The sequence below is a fragment of the Sinocyclocheilus grahami genome, unplaced genomic scaffold (genome assembly GCF_001515645.1).
Source record: "Sinocyclocheilus grahami isolate Dianchi unplaced genomic scaffold, SAMN03320097.WGS_v1.1 scaffold1533.1, whole genome shotgun sequence".
Lineage (NCBI taxonomy): Eukaryota > Metazoa > Chordata > Actinopteri > Cypriniformes > Cyprinidae > Sinocyclocheilus > Sinocyclocheilus grahami.
In genome coordinates, this window is record NW_015506712.1 from 44,640 (window position 1) to 71,750 (window position 27,111).

The 27,111-nt window shown below is 35.8% G+C and overlaps 2 protein-coding genes across 2 annotated transcripts in view; both read right to left on the reverse strand.

Annotated features, from left to right (window-relative positions):
- Positions 1 to 8,900: 8,900 nt before the first annotated feature.
- LOC107571001 (V-set and transmembrane domain-containing protein 2-like protein) lies at positions 8,901 to 14,441 on the reverse strand (the record flags this gene model as incomplete). Its single annotated transcript, XM_016257284.1, has 2 exons — positions 8,901 to 8,985; positions 14,262 to 14,441. Coding segments are annotated over 2 exons (237 nt in total), but the record flags the coding sequence as incomplete, so codon positions are not given.
- Positions 14,442 to 18,317: 3,876 nt separating this feature from the next.
- The window catches only part of LOC107571000 (V-set and transmembrane domain-containing protein 2-like protein), a 43,548-nt gene continuing 34,754 nt past the window's right edge, over positions 18,318 to 27,111 (reverse strand). Inside the window, exon 2 of the mRNA XM_016257283.1 lies at positions 18,318 to 18,528. Within this exon, the coding sequence (XP_016112769.1) occupies positions 18,332 to 18,528 (197 nt within the window). The 3' untranslated portion in view covers positions 18,318 to 18,331. The remainder of the gene's footprint in view (positions 18,529 to 27,111) is intronic.

Consider the following 27,111-nt stretch of genomic DNA (forward strand, 5'->3'; position numbering starts at 1 on the left):
CACACACACACACACACACACACACATACATAACTTATCAGCCACAAACCTCTTCTTTAGATGTGGGAACTGACAGTCTAATCAAAGTTTTGTTCATCAGCCACAAACCTCTTCTTTAGATGTGGGAACTGACAGTCTAATCAAAGTTTTGTTATCCTGCTCTCTAGAGATCAGCCAATCATTGGAATGCAAGTTACCATAATTCTATTTCAAACTGATCATACTCTAGTTCACTGCATGTGCTGCTGTACGGAGCCAGTCTCATATCCGGCTGTGATGGTATGAATTGTGGTGTTGTTGTGTTGTCTGTAGTGTGTTCCGCTCACTGATGGATCTGGACTGTGATCTGTGCTGGTTCAGTCTGAATGAGCTGTGCTGTCCCGTCACGTACCAGCCGCCGCCTCCTCATCTGCTGCCTGTGACGCTGACCGGATCAGACAAGCCCAGAAACCAATTCACAGACAACATCCATACATAACTCATCAGCCACAAACCTCTTCTTTAGATGTCGGAACTGACAGTCTAATCAAAGTTTTGTTATCCTGCTCTCTAGAGATCAGCCAATCATTGGAATGCAAGTTACCATAATTCTATTTCAAACTGATCATACTCTAGTTCACTGCATGTGCTGCTGTACGGAGCCAGTCTCATATCCGGCTGTGATGGTATGAATTGTGGTGTTGTTGTGTTGTCTGTAGTGTGTTCCGCTCACTGATGGATCTGGACTGTGATCTGTGCTGGTTCAGTCTGAATGAGCTGTGCTGTCCCGTCACGTACCAGCCGCCGCCTCCTCATCTGCTGCCTGTGACGCTGACCGGATCAGACAAGCCCAGAAACCAATTCACAGACAACATCCTCACATTACTGCAGGAGTCTGATGCCCCGCAGGAAGAGGATGCCACATGACAGCGCTTCATACATCTGAACGCTAGGTTTAAGATGACCAATGTTTGTAGGATTCTGATCTTCCCTGGCTGCACGTTTGACTGGAAGAACCTTTGGACGAAGCTGGAAATCTAACTTTTTCATATGATGCAGGTAGTTATATATATATATGATAGAACTGTTTCCTCTGTGAATATGAACGAGCTTGTTCCCTAAAAGTTTTTTAGAAATTACCATGTAAATGATTTTTTCAGCCAAAACACCATAGTTAAATTCCTTTAAAAAAAACACACAAATTAATGATGTTTTCAGCCAAAATACCATAATTGTTAAATTGTTACTTCTCTAAAATAATAATAAGTTAAAATGGGATCTTTCAGAATCTTTATTTTTTTTGTTTGGTTCTTTTTTCCAATTTTTCTTTGGATGACATTTGTGGCTAATGTCAAATTACTAGAGTTTTACTGTAGAAATTATATGGTATTCTGGAAATACCATAATTATTATAGTTATTGTTACTTCTCTAAAATAATCAATTCATATGGGATCTTTTAGAATCATAATTTTTTGTTCTTTTTTTCTTTGGATGACATTTGGCTAATATCAAATTACTAGAGTTTTACTGTACTAATTATATGGTATTCTGACAGAAAACAATCAATTGCATTTCTGAATATTTTCCAGAAGTTTTTGTTCAACCATTCTGAAAAACATAATTATATTCCTATAGCTGAATCCTCCATTTAATTTTGAAATACATTTTGAAATGCCACTTTTTATATTTGTTTTACTTTATTTATATTTATAGTCTCAAGAACTTGCACAGACTAATATCAAAACTTTTTATTATTGTTGTTGTTGTTATTATTATTGATTCATTCACTGTCTGCTGTAATTTTTGGTTTGCAGTATATCAATATATCTACCAATATTTGGTCATATTGGGATTAGACCAATAGAAAGAGAGTGAAAGAGATTTGACCAATGTATGTCAGACTGATTAATCAATTTGCTTATTCATAAATGATTGAGAAGCATTGACACAAATAAATAATATATGCATATTATTACATAATATATGCAATTAATAATATAACAATATATTATAATTTATAGAATACAATTTATAAATTACAATAATAAATACAAATAGTATATCTAATATTTAACAATATTTTAATTGTTTATATATATATATATAATACAAATGATTAAAATAATATTGTTAATTAAATAATTGTATGTATATTATGTATATATATATTAAAAACATTATCTAAATTAATTTCATTATCTAATTTTTCAATGCTGATCATTTCAGAATAGCCAAATTGATTAAGCAGCCTGACAGAAATATCAGTGTTTGTGTGTGTGTGTATATATATATAATGTTTTATATTTAATATTTCTTAATATTTTACACACACACACACACACACACACACACACACACATACATAACTCATCAGCCACAAACCTCTTCTTTAGATGTGGGAACTGACAGTCTAATCAAAGTTTTGTTATCCTGCTCTCTAGAGATCAGCCAATCATTGGAATGCAAGTTACCATAATTCTATTTCAAACTGATCATACTCTAGTTCACTGCATGTGCTGCTGTACGGAGCCAGTCTCATATCCGGCTGTGATGGTATGAATTGTGGTGTTGTTGTGTTGTCTGTAGTGTGTTCCGCTCACTGATGGATCTGGACTGTGATCTGTGCTGGTTCAGTCTGAATGAGCTGTGCTGTCCCGTCACGTACCAGCCGCCGCCTCCTCATCTGCTGCCTGTGACGCTGACCGGATCAGACAAGCCCAGAAACCAATTCACAGACAACATCCTCACATTACTGCAGGAGTCTGATGCCCCGCAGGAAGAGGATGCCACATGACAGCGCTTCATACATCTGCACGCTAGGTTTAAGATGACCAATGTTTGTAGGATTCTGATCTTCCCTGGCTGCACGTTTGACTGGAAGAACCTTTGGACGAAGCTGGAAATCTAACTTTTTCATATGATGCAGGTAGTTATATATATATATATATATGATAGAACTGTTTGAGGAGGGGGGGGGGCGAGCTTGTTCCCTAAAAGTTTTTTAGAAATTACCATGTAAATGATTTTTTCAGCCAAAACACCATAGTTAAATTCCTTTAAAAAAAACACACAAATTAATGATGTTTTCAGCCAAAATACCATAATTGTTAAATTGTTACTTCTCTAAAATAATAATAAGTTAAAATGGGATCTTTCAGAATCTTTATTTTTTTTGTTTGGTTCTTTTTTCCAATTTTTCTTTGGATGACATTTGTGGCTAATGTCAAATTACTAGAGTTTTACTGTAGAAATTATATGGTATTCTGGAAATACCATAATTATTATAGTTATTGTTACTTCTCTAAAATAATCAATTCATATGGGATCTTTTAGAATCATCATTTTTTGTTCTTTTTTTCTTTGGATGACATTTGTGGCTAATATCAAATTACTAGAGTTTTACTGTACTAATTATATGGTATTCTGACAGAAAACAATCAATTGCATTTCTGAATATTTTCCAGAAGTTTTTGTTCAACCATTCTGAAAAACATAATTATATTCCTATAGCTGAATCCTCCATTTAATTTTGAAATACATTTTGAAATGCCACTTTTTATATTTGTTTTACTTTATTTATTTATATATATATATATAATTTATATTTATTAATTTGATAATTACTATTTTTTCATTGCCCATTAAAATAAAATAAATATTGTCCATTAAAATAAATACAATTATTAATTACTATATAATATTACACAAATGAATTAAGATTCATAAAGTACTTTGTAAACAAAAATAGTAATTCTGCTTTTATTGTACAATTAGTTATTAATGAAATGCTTTAGTTCTATTATTATTATTACATACTGGTAAAAAATGTATAGCCTGAATGCACTGTAAGTCGCTTTGGATAAAAGTGTCTGCTAAATGCATAAATTATGAATTAATTATTATTATTATCAAAAGACTAAGGGTCCTCAATAGAATCCAGCAGGTTCTGGTCTAGCTGTGTGCTGTTGGTCCGGATCTTCTGCTCAGTCTGGTGTGGTCGCAGCTTCTTCTGTGACAGTCTAATAAATGTGCCGCCTGTGAGAGCCGCATTAAAGCTGCCTCATATGCTTTGTGTTAGCCTGCTGCTGTGTTATCTGCACTGTGCTTTGCTATTTATCCTGCTGCCAGGGCTGACAGAGGCGCTATTATTCACCGGGCCCCAGCGCCGGGGCGACCCGCTAACGCACGGCATACGGGGCTAATGCAATTTCCTCTCGGCCGCTTCTGATAAGTGCAGAAGCATCATTATAGAGTCAAACCGCTTGACATGCGCTTTGTTTGAGGAATTCAGCGCCAGTAAAGATGACAAAGCAAATCTAAGTGATGAAATAATGAAGTATTGAGGTGATTTTTGAGGTTAAGTAGGTGGCGAAGCTCTTTTGTTAGATCGAAAGGTAAAAAAAGTCGACGTTGAAGGTTTTTTTGGTCATTTTAGTAAGTTTTTTTTAATAATAATCAATGATGCACATAAGTGGTGCGCATGCGCAACCAAAAATGCAAAGTTCAGAACGCTCATTTGCGTACCGACGTGGTTGACTGTGGAGGACGAAACCGGCAAAAACAATAAATGAATAAATACACAAATAAATGTGTGCATAAATACACGTATTCTTGTTTAAATGCATAAATAAATAATTAAACATGTGATTACAGGCAAAACTAGTTTTATTCATGCACTAATCAGTTTTGTGATTTTGTGCTATTTTGCTTCCATAACATGTCTTTTTTTCAGACTAGTGGAAAGAAAACATCCAAAGTGTTCATTTTATTACACTTTTGCGTCTGTAGATTTTAATTCGAGTACATATTTTTCAGAATATGTTTTTATTCTGCACTGAGCCAGAAATGTAACCAAACCAAACTTCAGTTTTATTCTTATCTATATTCTGAAGGTTTTTGCAGAGGGGTTTGTTGTTCATATATCATTCGCCTAGTTTCTATTACATTTTGTTCCTTAAAACATGTGAAAATGTATTCTAGTTTTTGACTGTTGACATTATTTTCTGATTTATGGAGTAATAAAAAGAAATATCCAACATCCCATTTATAAGTCCTTTAATATGTCAACAAAATGAAACGTATTTCGTACCTGGCTTTATCCACTGTTCAAATTTATGTTCCGCAAATTAGTGCATATTTAATTACATAATGCATCATTTGCACATTTAAATATAATATTTAAGAAAACTTGTAATGCAAAAGCATTGTCTTAATCCGTTTAATCAACTGGTGAAAATATGTTTATTTCTATTAATGAATTGTCACCCTGTTCACCTGTAGTGCTTTGCCTCAACTACACCCATGCCTGTGGTACTCGCAAAACACAAGCACAAATCTAATAAACCTCTGGATTTGTTAACAAGGAGTCTTTTGTATTGCTCCCAGCTCTCATGTTTTCTGTCCTGCAGGCTGAAACGAGCTCCTGAACATCAGAGCTCCTGTGTGGCCCATCATGTGCCTCTGAGCAGCAGGAAGCAGTAGAGACATTGTTTCCATCCACATCTGGGATATTGTGTTAAAAATGCGAGATGGAAACACCAAAATGCAAATAAAATATCCAAAATGTGCATAAATGTAAATTCTTTGTCAAAAATAAGAATTTTTATGAAAAATAATATAAAAAAAAAAATTAATTCTAATCAAACGTTTAATTTTGTATTTTTTTTTATTTATACTAGTATGAAAAACATGAAATGATTAGTCTCAATGATTGGTTAATATTACCTCAAGCTGTTGCTCTCAGAAGTTAAGAGCATGTGGTCTGTGCACTATAAACTGCAAGTAATTTATTATATCAAATATATTTTGCAACAATTACCTGGGGAGTGACAATTATGTTCTATTTATTTATTTAGTTTAGCAATTAATAGTAACTGATAAGTAATTCATTTAAACTCTTGCTGTATTCAGATTTTTTTTACATGAATTAAATTCACAATTTGTAAACGCGCGAGTTTAGTGAAAGGGGGCAATGTGATGCAGCAGTAGATGTGGTGAGAGAGTGGAATGCATCCATGGAGGCACTGATATGCAATGAAATGTTGTGAAAGAGGAATGGATTTGTGGAGGCAGTGAAATGCATCAGTGGAAGCAATGCAGTCAAATGCAGTGACAGAGTGAAATGCAGTCAAATGCAACAAATGAGGCAATGCAATGCAGTCAAATGCAGTGAGGGAGTGAAATGCATTAGTTGAGGCAGTAAAATGCAGTGAGTGAGTGAAATACAAAAGTTGAGGCAATACAATGCAGTGAAACATCAGTGGAAGCAATGCAGTGACATTGTGAAATGCAATAGTGGAGGCAATGCAATGCAGTAGAATGGAGCGAGTGAGTAAAATACAACAAATAAGGCAATGCAATGTGTAGTGAAATGCAGTGAAAGAGTGAAATACAATAGTAGACAGTGAAATGCATCAATGGAGGCAATGCAATGCAGTAAAACACAGCAAGTGAGTGAAATACAACAGCTGAGGCAATGCAGTGAAATGCAACAGTGGAAGCAATGCAGTGACAGTAAAATGCATCAGTGGATGCAATGAAATGCAGTAAAATGCAGTGAGGGAGTGAAATACAACAGCTGAGGCAATGCAATGCAGTGAAATGGAGTGAGGGAGTAAAATACAACAAATGAGGCAATGCAATGTGTAGTGAAATGCGGTGAGAGAGTGAAATACAACAGTTGAGGCAATGCAATGAAATGCAGCGAGAGATTGAAATGCAATAGTGGAGGCAATTAAATACAGTAAAATGCAGCAAGTGAGTGAAATGCAACAGTTGAGGCAATGCAATGCAGTGAAATGCAGTGAAAGAGTGAAATGCATCAGTCTGCATGTGAGCAGTAATGAGATGAGCTGTGGAACCGCAGACACATGAGAGACACATTCACACAACAGCTCTCTCTCTTTCTCTCTTCCTCTGAAGCACAGAGACAATAGGACAATCTCTCTCTAAAGCGGTCAGCGTTCCCAGAGGACTCTGAGCGCGGGTCCAGACGCTTAATAAAGCCGTCTGCCAGTGAAGCAGATTGAGTGTGGATCAGGTGGATAAATAAACATACATTCACAAACCCGCATGCACACACATTAACTCCACTCGCTGGCGCCGTTTCCACAGCACTACATATGTCGAGTGTGTTAACAAACACGCTCTAGCTATCAGCTTCTCTACAATCAGAAATAACAGCACAGTTAGATGCACGAGAGTGTAAACCGGCGCCATCGTGAACATCAGCGGCTGGACGGCGTGCTTCCAGAGAACCTCCAGCCTCAGATCCAGAGCTCTGCTTTCACACTGGAAGCAAATGTCCTTGTGAATATTTAATGAAGTAGCAGAAGAGAGATGCTTTGATTTATCCACCCACACACACACACACACACACTCACCTTCAACATCCTACTGAGAGAATGAGCCTGCAAAACTCCATATTCTCAAATCTTACTAGTCAATGCGCTATCCACTCATCCCTGATCAGACACGCTTAGAAAAGCTATTTAGATGCCAAACGCCAATAAGTGTGTGACTAACAGATGCTTAAAAAAAAAAAAAAATTTATTGTAACCTTTTAATGTCATGAGAAATTCGGATACTGGGTGGCACAAAAACCACTTATTGGCCCCATGGGTTCAGATCGGGATTTTATAGTTAAACCAAAACTAAAACCATAAAAACAATATCATAACTTGAAATAAAATGACCTGACTAAATAAAAAAGCTATTCAAGCAACATTTATAATTTTCATGTAGTTTAACTTGATGTACTAAAATAACTAAAACTGAAATAAAATTAATAAAAACTATATTTAGATATTAAGAAAAACAAACGACTAAAAAGGGCAAAAAAACGACAAAATTACAAAAACAAGATGAAAAAACAAATAAAACAAATGTATAAAAACTATGATATAATCTCGATGCTAACATAATGGTTTGGATAAAAGCTTGATGGTTTAATGGTAAAAAAGGGGAAAAAATTAAGATATAATAGAATTATAATTTTACATTTGTACTGTAAAAGTTTAAAAATATATTTTTTCCATTAAATTTAAGAAAATTTTTTGAATACTCAATTTTTCAACATTTTGTTTCATATTTATATTTAGTTAAACTACTAATAATAACAACAACAGCAATAATAACAATAATTACAAAACTGGAGCTTAAAAAAAAAAAAGAATCATTAAATGAATTAAAATGTATTAAAATTAAAACAAATACACGGGGGGGGGTTGCAATTCATTTTTTTCCTCAAATTATTCCAAGCTGTAAGGTAAAGTAAAATATTACTTGTGTGATTACGTAGAATTGCATGATTGCATGATCCTGTTTTGGTTTATTTTGGGAATATCTTATTTAGTTGAGCGCAAATTGAACAAATGTTCATGAAAGAGTGTGTCTGAAATTTGTTGCTCAGCATTAACTGCTTGTTTACACAATATCATACTGATATCCATGCTGTTGATCTGAATATCAGCACAGTTATGATCACCTGCGGCACAATCACAGCAGATATTGATACAGCAGCATCAGTGTGAGTGTGTGATACTGTTGAACTATCAGCAAACACACTCCAAACCGCACTCTGTGTTTGAGCGGCTCTCTGAGGCTGTATGACTTCAACACGACGAGACTCCTGCGTCTCACACTCACTCACTCACTCACTCACTCACTCACTCACTCACTCACTCACTCACTCACTCACACACACACACACACACACACACACACACACACACAGCCTGCAGCGGCTCAACCAGCAAGAGCAGAGCAAGTTGCTAACAAATCACCTTTAGCCCAAGCGAGTGCGATGTTGTGTTTGCACGCTCCAGTTATTCACCCTGACAAACACTCACAACATGGATTTTTACTTTCTCTCGCTGAGCAGAAGACGGCAGCCGTGAACGAACACGAAAGAGACCTTCACGAAGGAAATGAGGAGGAAACGACAAACGTCACACACTTACACTGATTTTGGTGGCATCCTTTGACATCTCATTCTGCTGCACCACCTGCAATGAAGAAAAAAAACTTGTAGTCATATTAGAGTTACTTGAAATAAAATAAATGAAATTTTATTTTCTTTCAGCTAGTTTGCAAAAGCAACATTTCTCATTTTGTCTAGTTTAACTTGACATCCTAAAATAACTAAAACTATATAAACTAAAAATAAAATAACTATAATAGCATATCAGTGATTCTAAAATAACACTCAATCATGCATCATATCAACATATTCAGATTTGCAACTACATATACATTCTCATTTATAACTATATATTCAGAATTACATCTTATATAAAATGCATATTTATAATATTAAAAAACATGTAATTATGAAATAATAGATTTATTTTCATTGTTTTCATTTTTGAATTACTTATTTTAACTGTACATTTGTATGATTTACTTTTCTACTTTTCATTAACTCTGATCTTAAATATACTGAACTCTGATAATATTACATATTATTTGTGATATTTATTTTATCACCCTAAAGTGCTACAAGCATACAATAAACGAAATTGAATATACAATCACAAATTCATTAATACAACAAACTAAAATATTAACAAAATACAAACATTAAGTTAAAATGCAATACATGAAATGGTATTTTCCTTTGGAGCTACATTATTTTTTTCCTATGGCAAGGGGTTATTTCACATAAAAAAAAATTGAGCACTGATATTTGGACCCTCATATTTCTGATTTAGCAGCTTCCCAAGAGAAAAAGTCAAACATCTCACAGTGAATTTGCTTTAGTCCCTGATGTTTATTAGTAGATGCCTGTATGTCTTTGATTTGAATTGTTCATGTTGTTTACAACAGAAAAAGTCAGGCTGTTGTTCACACATAGAGTTCTTATTATTATTTCTCAGCTAAACATTTACTTTTTAATGTACTTTGTAAGTGTTAAAGTGACAGTTCTACCCCAAATTAAAATCATTTTCATTATTTACTCGCCCTCAAGTTCCTAAATCATTCACGGTCAAATGTGGCACAAAATGAACAAGAATTTTAATTTTTGATTGAATTATTCATTAAACTTTGGTCATTCTACAGAGAATATCCATGTGTCTAATACAGTTACTCTATGAGTGCAACAAACAGCAGCAGGACATTCGAACACACACACACACACACACACACACACACACACAATGACACTCGGGTCCAGTGTTCTGGAATGAGATGTTGGTTCAGCAGCATGCAATATTAACTGGCCGCGGCGGATCCTCAAGTGTCCTTCATGAATAATACATGATGCAAAGGTGAGCAAGAGTTTCTCCATGTCCCTCTTTTTCATCCCTCCATCCAATTAAAAAGCATCTTGAGTTCACAGCAGGAAGCCCTGCAATCTCTCTCTCTCTCTCTCTCTGGAGTCTGGGGAACCTGCAGCTATTTCTACTGGTTGTGATTAATGTTGTGTGGACTGTTACCTGCTGCAGACTCGCGGCTCCATTAATACCGCTGTATCCTCTCCTCTCCTCTGCTCACCTCATGTTTGTGTTTCTTCAGCTCTGGCCACTTTTTAATTTTTTTACTTTTGTTATTCAAACCACAATGGAAAGGTCTTCATCATTTATTCGCACTACTTTTTAAATGTCTTGCACGTTTAGATTTTTATTTATTTATTGGTCCTAGATCCAGACTTTCGGTCATAAACTATTAAAAAAAGGAATCAAGGACATTTATTATGCATTCTTTCTAATGAAGCTGTAATTTCATCAAATGATGCTAAAAACTAAAATATTGAATTCAGGATACACAATGCTAACTATGGATTTAGAATGAAATGGTCATTTTTTTTTTTTTTTTAAAGTAAATAAATAAAGTTTTAAAAAAAAGTTTTGAGATGTGGTAATGACATTTGTGGAATCAAACAGTACATTTTCAGAAGAAAAAAAAAGATTTCTCTTGTGGTTATATATGTTTACAGGTGCAAGATTTAGGGGAATAAAAACTGTGATTGTGATTTAAAATGCAATTCACAAAAATGAAAAAAAAATTAAATAAGAAATATGACCAATTTTAATATTTTTGTAATATTTGTAATTTTTCGTAATTGTATTAATATTTGTATATGTATTTAATTAAAACAATCTGCAGTATGTTAATTGCACTAAGCCACATTGCATTTCATTTTGAATAATTATGCATGTCCACCGTTGGACATTCTTAGAAGACAAATTAAATAATTTAAGACATTACTTTAATTTTCTAAAAGTCCACAGGATCAAACACACCCACAGTTGAAGAGACACTCTGATACCTACTAATATAATACTAATGTACCTACTAATAACAAAGCAGCACCAAAACATATTTGCACACTTAAAATGTTTGAATATCATCATCAATATCTCTATGACTCTAGTTCTAGTGATTTTTAGTCTTCATTGTCAACACTAGATCTATTGTTTGATCATTTCAAACCCAACGAATGTCCTTCTGTCAAATGTTTTGCTTGTAATGTCTAATTGTGCATCTTTCTTTACAATAAATGACAGCTGCTGTGATATTTTGAAATATAATGCAGACATTTCAGATGACTGTATGGCCATTGTCTTTCATCTGTAGAAATGTATTGAATTTCTCAGGCTGTCTGTGATCGTCTGTGTTCATGCAGGTGATGCTGTGCAGCTGAAGCCTTTGATTGACAGCTGGTTATTAACGCGTGTGTGTGTGTGTGTGTGTGTGTGCTGAACCCTCTCTCTCTCAGTCTCTTAAAATAGGCCGCTGTATTTGACTGGCATGAGTGCAGACAGGAAGAGGAAATGGCCGTATAATTGCAGGCGTGTGACAGTGGGCCGCTGCCTATCATGTTGTTGTGTGTATTGTTAGTAATAGTAACTGCAGGCAGATATTTGCACAGGTTAAGGGCTGACAGAACGCTGGGATTATCATCTTAATAACATTATGCTTTCTGGATCAGATTTAATCCCCACACACTGACACTGAACCCTCAACCTACAGCTGACAGCTGAGAGATCATGTGTGCACGTTACAGGAGACGAGTGTCATTACTGTACATAGTGGCTGCTATGCGGTTGCTAGGGTGTTCTGGGTGGTTGCTAGGGTATTCTAGGTGGTTACTAGAGTTATTTTGGTTGCTATGTGATTACTCGGGTGTTCTGGGTGATTGCTAAGTGGTTTGTATTTGTATTAGGGATGTAACGTTTAACCGCGAGCCGGTTGAAAATCAATTAAAATATGTGACGATTCAAATCAGTTGAGATGCTAAACAAATCGTGATTCAATTAGGGGTCGTTTATATGAATGTATGTCTGAGGGGAACTTACTGTCTTTAGAAAAGTTTAGATGGTACCTTTTCTTTTCCTCTTGCCTCTTTATAATGCATATTAAAGTTCATAAGTGCAGCGCTGCTTTGTTTAAAGCCGAAACCAAGGAAACGCTTTAAGCGCCACCTGCTGGCAGAGAGTGCATCTGCGTCTCGTTCAGCTCGTCTGCTGTTTCGGTTTCATGCAGATATTTTTATGTATAGTTTCACAAAACTGAAGTCAAATCATTCTGTTTTTGCTTCAAATTTCGAAATTATACAATCTCATTTAGATTAAAAACTGCTCATGTTGCAAGCATGCAGCATCTTTGTTTGGATCATGATTAAAATGCAGTGGTTGCCTCTAATTTTAAATGTTAAGAGCACAGACAAAGCCTTATTTTGTTTATATGAAGAGATTTATTTAATTTGTGTTACTTATTTATTTAATTTGGAGCTTGTTTTAAAATGTAGTTTTGTTATTTACATTTACATTATATTAAAATTTTGTCATTCAGCAGATGCTTTTATCCAAAGCGCCTTACAAATGAGGACAATAGAAGCAATCAAAACCAACAAAAGAGCAATGATATGCAAGTGCTATATTAGTATATTATTATAGTGTTATATTTTAATTTCACAAAGAAACGTGCAGCATTTTGTCCAAGCAAAAATAAAAGGACACTTTAATTTAAAATTTAATCACAAATTAATTTATAATTTGTCTTAAATCTCATTTTGTTAAAAAAAAATTGTGAATCGAATCGTGGAATCAAAATCATGAATCGAATCGAATCGTGAGTTGAGTGAATCGTTACATCCCTAATTTGTATTGTAGGTGGTTGTATTGTATTCTTGGTTGCTAGGGTGTTTTAGTGTTGCTATGGTATTCTAGGTGGTTGCTAGAGTGTTCGTGGTAGCTATGCAGTTGCTAGGGTGTTCTGGGTAGTTGCTAGGGTGCTCTCTTAATGGTTGCTATGGTATCGTAGGTGGTTGCCAAAGTGTTCTTGGTTGCTGGGGTATTCTAGGTGGTTGCTAGAGTTTTCTTGATTGATATGCGGTTGGTAGGGTGTTCTGAGTGGTTGCTAGAGTGTTCTTGGTTGCTATGCAGTTGCTAGGGTGTTCTGGGTGGTTTCTAAGTGGTTGCTATAATTTTTTTTGGTCGCTATGTGGTTGCTAGAGTGTTCTGGGTGCTCTTTGTGGTTGCTAAAGTATTGTAGGTGGTTGCCAAAGTGTTCTTGGTTGCTATGTGGTTGCTAGGGTATTTTAGGTGGTTGCTAGAGTGTTCTGATTGCTGTGCTGTTGCTAGAGTGTTCTCGGTGGTTGCTAGGGCATTATAGGTGGATGTTGGAAAGTTCTTGGTTGCTCGGGTGTTCTAGGTAGTTATTAGTGTTCTGGGCAGTTGCTAATGTTTTGGGGTGCATTACCCAAAAGCATCATTAGCTAACTATGGTTGTTAGTTCCATTGAACTCTATTGGTAATGACGGAACTTGCGACCATAGTTGCTTTTAGGAAACACGCCCCTGGGTGGTTGCTATGGTGTTGCTAGTGTGTTCTTGGTTGCTATGCATTTGTTAGGGTGGTTGCTAAGTGGTTGTTAGGGTGCTCTTGGTGGTTGCCAAGGTCTTCTTGGTTGCTATGTGGTTTCTAGGGTGTTTTTGGTGTTGCTAGCGTATTCTACTGTAGGGGGTTGCTAGAGATTTCTTGGTTGCTGTGTGGTTGCTAGGGTGTTCTGGTTGTTATGTAGTTGCTCAGGTGTTCTAAGTAGCTACTAGTGTTCTGGGTGGTTGCAAGGTGGTGTCTTTCTGTTTGGTGTAAACAGTACACCCCTTCGTCTCTAGTTGTGGCTCGGGTTCAGTGTGCGTCAGAGGGATTCATTCACCTGTTTTCTGGTCCAGCAGGTGCAAACGGTTCCTCTGATCATTTAGTAAAGCACCGCTCCTCTCCTCAACAACACACACGATTTCAGCAATCACTCAGAACAGCGCTGCATTAACCTGTACCTGATTGGTGCTCCACGTCTGCTTGTCGGTCCATTCTCTGTGGTTCCTGATGTACCACCACTGAATCTCCAGCGAGTAGGAGGGCGATCCGGCACCTCTGAAGGAGCAGGCCATCTCCACGTCCTGCCCGCTCTGCGCCGTGATGTCATGAGGGACCTCGGTGAACACCGCTGCAGGACAACAAACACCGATTAGTTACGGTGAAGCGTTCAGCGGCGCCAAACAAAATCACGACAGTGACTGCTTTCAAACAAGCTCCTAACACTCCTACTGCCGTCCCGTGGCATGTTGAGTTGTTCAAGACAAAAAGCCGACGTTTAAACTCTTAGTCTTTAAACTCTTCATTAATTCAACCAATAGTGATTCTGCACATTAAAACACAACAACAGAAAGTACTTTAAAGTAAAATCTTTCACTCTGTTCAAGCTCTTAAGATTCACTCAAATGTGTCGCTAAAATGACTTGACATAACTGAGACTTAATGTTGAGAACAAATGACATTTGACATCATGATGTTAAACCAATGTCATTTAAGTATTATTTAGCTATTATTATTAGGGCTGGGCGATTTTTCAGTTTTTATCGATTAATTCAAATGTAATGTTTTGCCGTGATTGTATTTTGTAGAAATCGAGGAATCGCGATTTTGAAAAGAAATATTACCAAACGTTAGAATTAGACACTTTGACAATATGGCAATGATAACAGGTAAGAGAAAAGAATGATGCAAACACGATTAACCGCTCACGTGTGACGCATTCATATCACACAGAATGCGCTTTTGTGTTGACAAAGATGCGACGCGGGCAGTGGAATAAGAAAAACATGCAAGAAGATGGGAGTGAACTTCTTTTCATTTGAGCGCCGTGTTTTTAGACTGGCGTTTCATGCATGAGATGCTGCAAGAGACGTGAGCGCAACAGTCAAACACATCCATGTTTACACAGAAAAAACAATGGAAAAGCAGCGCAATCGAATAAAAAACCTGTAAAGAACTACTACTGTGTATGTGAAGTTTTAATGTTTGCATCATGGTGACAGGCTGAAAGCTGCTGTTCATTGTTTTACAGAACATTTATAGTTAATAATAGTCTACTGGTGTTATACCATTAGTCATTTTGAATTTGAATTATACCTTGACTTGAGATTTTTTGAAAAGCATTTTCCTCATATTATTTCTGAACATACAATATGTATAAGACAAGTTTGTACAAAATGTAGTTGTAGTTCATGCATCTTTTCTGCAAAGATATTTAACAAGTGATTTGTTTAAGATTTACATCATGTTGACAACTTCATGTGTGCTGCACTTGGAATAGAATGTTCTTTAACTAGAGGGTTAATAAAGAAAATGTTACTCGAATCATGCTGTAGTTACATTTTAGCTGAAGCCTTTGATTGACAGCTTGTTATTAACGCGTGTGTGTGTGTGTGTGTGTGTGTGCTGAACCCTCTCTCTCTCAGTCTCTTAAAATAGGCCGCTGTATTTGACTGGCATGAGTGCAGACAGGAAGAGGAAATGGCCGTATAATTGCAGGCGTGTGACAGTGGGCCGCTGCCTATCATGTTGTTGTGTGTATTGTTAGTAATAGTAACTGCAGGCAGATATTTGCACAGGTTAAGGGCTGACAGAACGCTGGGATTATCATCTTAATAACATTATGCTTTCTGGATCAGATTTAATCCCCACACACTGACACTGAACCCTCAACCTACAGCTGACAGCTGAGAGATCATGTGTGCACGTTACAGGAGACGAGTGTCATTACTGTACATAGTGGCTGCTATGCGGTTGCTAGGGTGTTCTGGGTGGTTGCTAGGGTATTCTAGGTGGTTACTAGAGTTATTTTGGTTGCTATGTGATTACTCGGGTGTTCTGGGTGATTGCTAAGTGGTTTGTATTTGTATTAGGGATGTAACGTTTAACCGCGAGCCGGTTGAAAATCAATTAAAATATGTGACGATTCAAATCAGTTGAGATGCTAAACAAATCGTGATTCAATTAGGGGTCGTTTATATGAATGTATGTCTGAGGGGAACTTACTGTCTTTAGAAAAGTTTAGATGGTACCTTTTCTTTTCCTCTTGCCTCTTTATAATGCATATTAAAGTTCATAAGTGCAGCGCTGCTTTGTTTAAAGCCGAAACCAAGGAAACGCTTTAAGCGCCACCTGCTGGCAGAGAGTGCATCTGCGTCTCGTTCAGCTCGTCTGCTGTTTCGGTTTCATGCAGATATTTTTATGTATAGTTTCACAAAACTGAAGTCAAATCATTCTGTTTTTGCTTCAAATTTCGAAATTATACAATCTCATTTAGATTAAAAACTGCTCATGTTGCAAGCATGCAGCATCTTTGTTTGGATCATGATTAAAATGCAGTGGTTGCCTCTAATTTTAAATGTTAAGAGCACAGACAAAGCCTTATTTTGTTTATATGAAGAGATTTATTTAATTTGTGTTACTTATTTATTTAATTTGGAGCTTGTTTTAAAATGTAGTTTTGTTATTTACATTTACATTATATTAAAATTTTGTCATTCAGCAGATGCTTTTATCCAAAGCGCCTTACAAATGAGGACAATAGAAGCAATCAAAACCAACAAAAGAGCAATGATATGCAAGTGCTATATTAGTATATTATTATAGTGTTATATTTTAATTTCACAAAGAAACGTGCAGCATTTTGTCCAAGCAAAAATAAAAGGACACTTTAATTTAAAATTTAATCACAAATTAATTTATAATTTGTCTTAAATCTCATTTTGTTAAAAAAAAATTGTGAATCGAATCGTGGAATCAAAATCATGAATCGAATCGAATCGTGAGTTGAGTGAATCGTTACATCCCTAATTTGTATTGTAGGTGGTTGTATTGTATTCTTGGTTGCTAGGGTGTTTTAGTGTTGCTATGGTATTCTAGGTGGTTGCTAGAGTGTTCGTGGTAGCTATGCAGTTGCTAGGGTGTTCTGGGTAGTTGCTAGGGTGCTCTCTTAATGGTTGCTATGGTATCGTAGGTGGTTGCCAAAGTGTTCTTGGTTGCTGGGGTATTCTAGGTGGTTGCTAGAGTTTTCTTGATTGATATGCTGTTGGTAGGGTGTTCTGAGTGGTTGCTAGAGTGTTCTTGGTTGCTATGCAGTTGCTAGGGTGTTCTGGGTGGTTTCTAAGTGGTTGCTATAATTTTTTTTGGTCGCTATGTGGTTGCTAGAGTGTTCTGGGTGCTCTTTGTGGTTGCTAAAGTATTGTAGGTGGTTGCCAAAGTGTTCTTGGTTGCTATGTGGTTGCTAGGGTATTTTAGGTGGTTGCTAGAGTGTTCTGATTGCTGTGCTGTTGCTAGAGTGTTCTCGGTGGTTGCTAGGGCATTATAGGTGGATGTTTGAGAGTTCTTGGTTGCTATGTGGTTGCTAGAGTGTTCTCAGTGGTTGCTAGGGCATTATAGGTGGATGTTGGAAAGTTCTTGGTTGCTCGGGTGTTCTAGGTAGTTATTAGTGTTCTGGGCAGTTGCTAATGTTTTGGGGTGCATTACCCAAAAGCATCATTAGCTAACTATGGTTGTTAGTTCCATTGAACTCTATTGGTAATGACGGAACTTGCGACCATAGTTGCTTTTAGGAAACACGCCCCTGGGTGGTTGCTATGGTGTTGCTAGTGTGTTCTTGGTTGCTATGCATTTGTTAGGGTGGTTGCTAAGTGGTTGTTAGGGTGCTCTTGGTGGTTGCCAAGGTCTTCTTGGTTGCTATGTGGTTTCTAGGGTGTTTTTGGTGTTGCTAGCGTATTCTACTGTAGGGGGTTGCTAGAGATTTCTTGGTTGCTGTGTGGTTGCTAGGGTGTTCTGGTTGTTATGTAGTTGCTCAGGTGTTCTAAGTAGCTACTAGTGTTCTGGGTGGTTGCAAGGTGGTGTCTTTCTGTTTGGTGTAAACAGTACACCCCTTCGTCTCTAGTTGTGGCTCGGGTTCAGTGTGCGTCAGAGGGATTCATTCACCTGTTTTCTGGTCCAGCAGGTGCAAACGGTTCCTCTGATCATTTAGTAAAGCACCGCTCCTCTCCTCAACAACACACACGATTTCAGCAATCACTCAGAACAGCGCTGCATTAACCTGTACCTGATTGGTGCTCCACGTCTGCTTGTCGGTCCATTCTCTGTGGTTCCTGATGTACCACCACTGAATCTCCAGCGAGTAGGAGGGCGATCCGGCACCTCTGAAGGAGCAGGCCATCTCCACGTCCTGCCCGCTCTGCGCCGTGATGTCATGAGGGACCTCGGTGAACACCGCTGCAGGACAACAAACACCGATTAGTTACGGTGAAGCGTTCAGCGGCGCCAAACAAAATCACGACAGTGACTGCTTTCAAACAAGCTCCTAACACTCCTACTGCCGTCCCGTGGCATGTTGAGTTGTTCAAGACAAAAAGCCGACGTTTAAACTCTTAGTCTTTAAACTCTTCATTAATTCAACCAATAGTGATTCTGCACATTAAAACACAACAACAGAAAGTACTTTAAAGTAAAATCTTTCACTCTGTTCAAGCTCTTAAGATTCACTCAAATGTGTCGCTAAAATGACTTGACATAACTGAGACTTAATGTTGAGAACAAATGACATTTGACATCATGATGTTAAACCAATGTCATTTAAGTATTATTTAGCTATTATTATTAGGGCTGGGCGATTTTTCAGTTTTTATCGATTAATTCAAATGTAATGTTTTGCCGTGATTGTATTTTGTAGAAATCGAGGAATCGCGATTTTGAAAAGAAATATTACCAAACGTTAGAATTAGACACTTTGACAATATGGCAATGATAACAGGTAAGAGAAAAGAATGATGCAAACACGATTAACCGCTCACGTGTGACGCATTCATATCACACAGAATGCGCTTTTGTGTTGACAAAGATGCGACGCGGGCAGTGGAATAAGAAAAACATGCAAGAAGATGGGAGTGAACTTCTTTTCATTTGAGCGCCGTGTTTTTAGACTGGCGTTTCATGCATGAGATGCTGCAAGAGACGTGAGCGCAACAGTCAAACACATCCATGTTTACACAGAAAAAACAATGGAAAAGCAGCGCAATCGAATAAAAAACCTGTAAAGAACTACTACTGTGTATGTGAAGTTTTAATGTTTGCATCATGGTGACAGGCTGAAAGCTGCTGTTCATTGTTTTACAGAACATTTATAGTTAATAATAGTCTACTGGTGTTATACCATTAGTCATTTTGAATTTGAATTATACCTTGACTTGAGATTTTTTGAAAAGCATTTTCCTCATATTATTTCTGAACATACAATATGTATAAGACAAGTTTGTACAAAATGTAGTTGTAGTTCATGCATCTTTTCTGCAAAGATATTTAACAAGTGATTTGTTTAAGATTTACATCATGTTGACAACTTCATGTGTGCTGCACTTGGAATAGAATGTTCTTTAACTAGAGGGTTAATAAAGAAAATGTTACTCGAATCATGCTGTAGTTACATTTTCAAGTTGACTAGTTAAAAATCATAAAAAGATAAAGATTTAAAATTTTTTGCCATATCGCCCAGCCCTAATTATATTGTATTTAGTATTATCTATATACTAGTTTTTATCAATATTTTAAATTAGCTTTATTTTTATATTTTCCATTTTAAATTGAGTTAATTTTTGTGTGCTTTTGGCCTTTTATTAGATTTTTGTTAATATTACTATTTATTTTTATTTCAGTTTAGTGCTTCAAAGTAACATGTATAATTTTCATTTTGTTTTTCATCTAATATGTATCATTTTTATTTCTTATTTATTTTTTAGTTAACTATAACTGTATCAAGCCAGTGTTATTTTAATATTACTGACATATTTTTATAGTTTATAAAGTTATTTGTTAATATTTTTTAATTATATTGTATTTTTTCTTTTATATTTTCTTCATTTTAGTTAATGTTTTATCATTTTATTTGGTATATTTCCATACAATTTTTCAGAAGTGGGAAGTTTAAACTTATGTAGTTTTTTTTTAGTACTTCAAATTAAACTAAATGAAATGAGATATTTTGCTGAATTTTATTTCAGCTAATTTTACTTTATTTCAAGTAATGAGTTTTTTATTAATGTTTTTGGTTTTTAGTTAACTATAATAACCCGGCATCAAGCCAGGGAAAAAAATTACTCAGTATATTTGCGTTAAACACAAGTATAAATAGAATTTGACAAATACAATTCACACTGCAGTCTGTTCACTGCACTCAGCAATCATTTTTACTTCAAAAGACCTGAAATATAAGTTGTGCTTATGTGTCATTTTTAGGGCTTTAGTTCTAATTTAGTTTAAGAAGAACAGCGTGAACATTCCGCAAAACATCTCCTTTTGAGTTTCACAGAAGACGCCATCCGCCTTGTGGATGACATGAGGCTGCGTAAATGATGAACAGAACTTTATTTTTTGGTTGAACAATCCCTTTAACATCTAAACAACTTCTCTGTATTATTATACAAGTGGAACCTCTTTAACAACTCAAGACACGAAGTCTAAACACCTCGTATTTGTGTTGAGACCAATCTAGATTGCAAGAGAAGAGCCAATAACTCAATCCTCTCTCTTTTTCAAGATGCTGTTATCATCTCAGATAACATTTTGGAAAACGCCCAACGCCATCAACCTGAACGGCCAACATCAGCTCCGGAGTTATCAGCCAACGTTCAGAGAGTTATCGCAAGTAAACAAGCATCTCGCCGCCGGATAGAGTTGTTCTCAGAAGTGCACGAGTGAAACTCTGAAGTGCAGCGTTTCTCATGACTGACCCTGTGAGTGAAACAAGCTCATCCGCCACTTCAGACAAACACAATTCAATTATCCTTCCCGTCAAAGCTCAGAAGATATGACTCCCGCGAACACCGTCCACCGGTTGAACCACAGAAGAGACGCATCAGAATGAGCGCAAATCAGCGTGGAGGAATCATTTCTCCAGCAGCGGGACTCTCTCTTATCAAGCCTTACAGGCCCTGCAGGAAGTGATGCACACACTTCAAAGAGAAAGCGCTCGGCGTTCGCTCACACCTGACCGTCGACAGCCACAGGATGAGATGAGTCCCTGGAAGACATTGCAGATATAACACAGCTAATCAAGGCTTTGAACGACACAAACCTGACATTCACTGTACTAAATGGTTTTTCAAAGCTTGTAAATAAAACAATTATCAAGAGTATGTTTTACAATAAAATACTATCTGATAATATAGTCTTTCTACTTCAAAATTTCACGTGAAATTTTGTTGCAAGTAAATAAATCAAAGATTATTAGAGCATGTTTTGCAAGAAAATACATTCTTTTTTTATTATACTATAATACTATAAAATATTAAACACTATAAATATTTCAGTGTTACTACTTCAAAACTTCACATTTATTTCATGTGTTACTTGCCATTTTTTAGATTATTTGTGAGCTTTACTAGCAGTTTTCTACACCAAACTTTGGTGCATTTAATAAATAAGGTAACAAAATGCAACAAAACCTTTCATGCAAGTATTTAAGTATATTGCTCAAAGGTTTATCTTTCATATCTCAGAAGACTTAACAGAATTCTTAGATATGTTTCATTGAGGCATCAAGATGTTCCCCCTACCCAAAGAAGTGTGTAAAAATATGAGTAATATGAGATGAGTAAAAATACATAAGTGACTCAATAGTTAAGAGTATAAAGGTATCAAATGAATATCTTGGCAAATCTGAGCTCAGTTTGAGACACTGTTGAGAATTTTCTTCTGAAACACTGCAAGATGTACAGTACATGAAGCTGTCAAAAGAAACGTGAAAAATTGCAAACATTTATAATTGCACTTCTGTCCAGGAGAAACAATTGAGATATTAAGGAGATCTTATGTATATTTGTTTCCTAAAACGGACTTAGTATGGTGGCTTTTGCTGTGAATAAAAACATCAGATATCAGTCAGTTCCATTGCCCTCCATTTAATGTATTTTTGTGAGAAATACCTGAGATATTGAAGAGATATGATATCAAAATAAACATATAGCACCATTTCAGTGTTCAAAGGTTTGGGTTTTTAAAAGAAATCAATACTTTTATTTTGTAAGAACGCATTAAATTGATCAAAAGTGACAGTAAAAACTTTGATAATGTTATGAAAGATTTGCATTTCTACTTGCCATTTTTTAGATTATTTGTGAGCTTTACTAGCAGTTTTCTACACCAAACTTTGGTGCATTTAATAAATAAGGTAACAAAATGCAACAAAACCTTTCATGCAAGTATTTAAGTATATTGCTCAAAGGTTTATCTTTCATATCTCAGAAGACTTAACAGAATTCTCAGATATGTTTCATTGAGGCATCAAGATGTTCCCCCTACCCAAAGAAGTGTGTAAAAATATGAGTAATATGAGATGAGTAAAAATACATAAATGACTCAATAGTTAAGAGTATAAAGGTATCAAATGAATATCTTGGCAAATCTGAGCTCAGTTTGAGACACTGTTGAGAATTTTCTTCTGAAACACTGCAAGATGTACAGTACATGAAGCTGTCAAAAGAAACGTGAAAAATTGCAAACATTTATAATTGCACTTCTGTCCAGGAGAAACAATTGAGATATTAAGGAGATCTTATGTATATTTGTTTCCTAAAACGGACTTAGTATGGTGGCTTTTGCTGTGAATAAAAACATCAGATATCAGTCAGTTCCATTGCCCTCCATTTAATGTATTTTTGTGAGAAATACCTGAGATATTGAAGAGATATGATATCAAAATAAACATATAGCACCATTTCAGTGTTCAAAGGTTTGGGTTTTTAAAAGAAATCAATACTTTTATTTTGTAAGAACGCATTAAATTGATCAAAAGTGACAGTAAAAACTTTGATAATGTTACGAAAGATTTGCATTTCAAATAAATGCTCTTTTTAAACGTACTATTCACGACAGCATCTTGGAAAATAAAATATCACGGTTTCCACAAAAATATGAAGCAGCATATTATACTGATTTCTGAAGGATCATGTGACACTGAAGACTGGAGGAATGATGCTGAAAATTCAGATTTATATTCACATAGAAAACAGTTATTTTAAATTGTAATAATAATTAAGAATTTTACAGTTTTTACTGTATTTTTGATCAGATAAATGGGTTGTTGACGTGACATGGAATTTTCACTGTCCCACAAGATAAAAATGAATATAATTAATATTGTCGTTATTTAAAATGCAGTAAATCATTAAACATCTCTTTGTCCTACACGGACCTGTTGTTATAAAAACTACAGTGTTATTCCATTTTTTTACATGTTTGAGCCAAATCTCAAAAATTGTCCTGTGGTGTGACTGCCTCAAGCATGGTTCAGTAAATTACAACTTTTACAAATTAAAAAGAAAAGCATAAAAATGTTAATAAATACCTCCTGCATAATTGTACAAGTGTCTATTTTAGTAAATTGCAATAATTTTTTTCATCCATATATTTCTGAAAGCGTAGGAACTTGATACATTTGGTCTCTGAAAACCATGTCCTCTGGTGTGACACCATATACTGATCTTAAATCGGCCAATTCAACTTCACCCCATTCATGATCATGTTACTGAAGCCCCCTGTGAAGACCATGACGTGCACATGGTACATTTTTCTCTAAGAATTGTTCAAATATTTAACTTTTTTGGAACCACTACAAAAGTGTTACGTTTTGTTGTCCTTTGGTGCGACACCCCTAAATTCTATTTTTTTAAATTAAAAACTGTATGTTAAGGTACATAATCATGGAAAATTATGCAAATGTATCTTGCTAACTGCTAATGACAGGTTAGCTCGGAATAGCAAGATCATTAATTGACCCAAAAGGCTGAAACGTCCTGTGGTGTGACAGAAAATGTCCTCCGGTGTGACGCCTGTACTGTCACACCACAGGACAAAGATGTCACACCACAGGACAAGGTCTCTTTAAAAAGCATTTAAAATAATTAAATATGATTTTTTAAATCTCGTTTTTTGATAATTTCCAGTGTTCTTAAATGCAATAATAACATTAATTAAACTATTTTCTGATGTTTTTGCAGAAAACTTGTACTGTTACAAAATGTCATGAACATAAGTTTAAAATGTGATCATTTGTTTTTGAGACAGAAAGAATTGAGGGAGAGAAATTAGTTGAAGGAGGAGGGCATGAAAATATAGACAGAAAATTAACAGGGATTCACCAGAAAGGAGGAGATCCTAAGAGAACGATGCAGAAGGTAAATACAATAAAAATTATGCCTTAAAAAGAGTAGCCATATAGTTAAAAAATCCATTCACATCTTAATGAATATAGTTTGAATATCAATCATATTTAGCTGTGCCACACATGTAGCAGGGGGATAGAAAAGTTTCAGTAACATACTGATTGACTAAGAGACTGAATTTTGTTGATGAAAATTATATTTTGTTTAAAAAAACATGTTGATATTGTTTGCATCAATATTAAACTTTCTTTCTTCTTTGACATGTTCAAAATGAAATAGAAATAATTTAATAACTACCATCCCTGTCCTTAAGTGTGATGTAATGTCCAATGGTGTGACACACATAAAAGAACCACTGATTTGTTTTTATCTCAAAATATCTTAAATAAATAAATAAAATTAAAAATAACAAAAACGGTTGAGTATTGTAATAGGGGAGATATAAATATCACTCATCTTATATTAGTATAATTTTCAGCAGTTTTGAACAGATGACAGCAAAGTTTGTCTTGTTGTCAAAGTTTGTCTTGAATTTGTCCAACAAGTCATGAGGAAAAAATTATGTTAATAATAATTTCATATTAAATAAATAACACTATATCAAAATAAGTGTCTAACAATGAAGCTAAATCTCTCTTGTGCTATTTATGTATTATTTAGAGTTTTTTTTCTTTCTTAACTTTTGCTATGTCACACCATAGGACAAATTTATGGTACAGTTCAGTAAAATTTTTTCAAATTCATATTTTCTCAAAGATCAGACTTCACACTACATAAATATATGCATTTCTTCTTCAAAAATGGTCTTTTACAAAAAAAAGCATTTTTTACTGCCACTTTGTCAACTACCCAAATGCAGCCTTGGTGAGCAGAAGAGACTTCTATCAAAAATATTTAAATATCTTACTGACCCCAAACTTTTGAAGAGTAGTGTGAATGCATTAAAAATCTAGCATGAGAAAGAGTTCAGTCCAGTTTTGCTCTGAATACACATGTGAGATGAAGACGTGTTGAGCAGAATCCCTCCACATATGGCTAATAACACACCCAAATCCTCTTAACCACTTCCTCCAGAGCGCCTCTTCATTTACCCATAATCCCATTCAAACGGCTGCCGACGCAGTGGGGGCCGCTGTCAAACCCACGGGAGGGTTCCTGACACTTCCGTCCAGACAAAAGGCATGCTGGGAAATCTGTCCACACTCCGATCACGGCCTGGAGAGAAGATATTTGTTCATAATTTGTAAAATGAGTTGATATCATGAAGCGTAATGAACGAATATATGAAGAAATTAAGGGAATGATGGTTCCTGATGACTGACTGATAGCTAATGCTTTCATTCAAATAAAAAAAGGGATGAAAGTCAAATTAAAGCCTTAAAATCCAGACAGAAACTCCTTAAACCAATTTTCAGATTTAAAAAAAAATGGTTTAATATTGCTGCTTAAAAAACTTAGTAATGTTTGAGATTCCAGCTCTTGAGCTTTAAAAAAAAGCATCTGAATACACAAAGATTCACACTCTGTTATCATTAAACCAAAGAGTGTTTCTTACAATCCGAGTCAAATCTAAAGACCTGAATATCACAGAGACTTGAGACTGAACTCTTTTCACTTCAGACCAGTAAGAAACCATCTAAAACTATCTCTAGCAAGTGCATGGCTAAAAAAATAAATTTTTCACTTGCACAAATGCACTGATAGAATGATAGATAGAACGATAGATAGAACGATGGAATAGATAGACAGACAGGACGACAGATAGAATGATAGACAGATAGATAGAATGATCAATAGACAGACAGATAGACAGACAGACAGACAGACAGACAGACAGACAGATAGAACGATTGATAGACAAGACAGACAGACAGATAGAACGATCGACAGACAGACAGACAGATAGAACGATAGATAGACAGACAGACAGACAGACAGATAGAACGATCAATAGACAGACAGATAGACAGACAGACAGACAGATAGAATGATCGATAGACAAGACAGACAGACAGACAGATAGAACGATCGATAGACAGACAGATAGACAGATAGAACGATCGATAGATAGAATGATCGATAGACAGACAGACAGACAGATAGAACGATCGATAGACAGACAGACAGACAGACAGAATGATCGATAGACGGACAGACAGACAGACAGATAGAACGATCGATAGACGGACAGACAGACAGACAGACAGAAAGAACGATCGATAGACAGACAGACAGACAGAACGATCGATAGACGGACAGACAGACAGACAGACAGACAGAACGATCGATAGAACGATCGATAGACAGACAGACAGAACGATCGATAGACAGACAGACAGACAGATAGAACGATCGATAGACAGACAGACAGACAGACAGATCGAACGATCGATAGACGGACAGACAGACAGAACGATCGATAGACGGACAGACAGACAGACAAATAGAACGATCGATAGACGGACAGACAGACAGAACGATCGATAGACGGACAGACAGACAGATAGAACGATCGATAGACGGACAGACAGATAGAACGATCGATAGACAGACAGACAGACAGATAGAACGATCGATAGACAGACAGACAGACAGACAGACAGAACGATAGATAGACAGACAGACAGACAGAAAGAAAAAA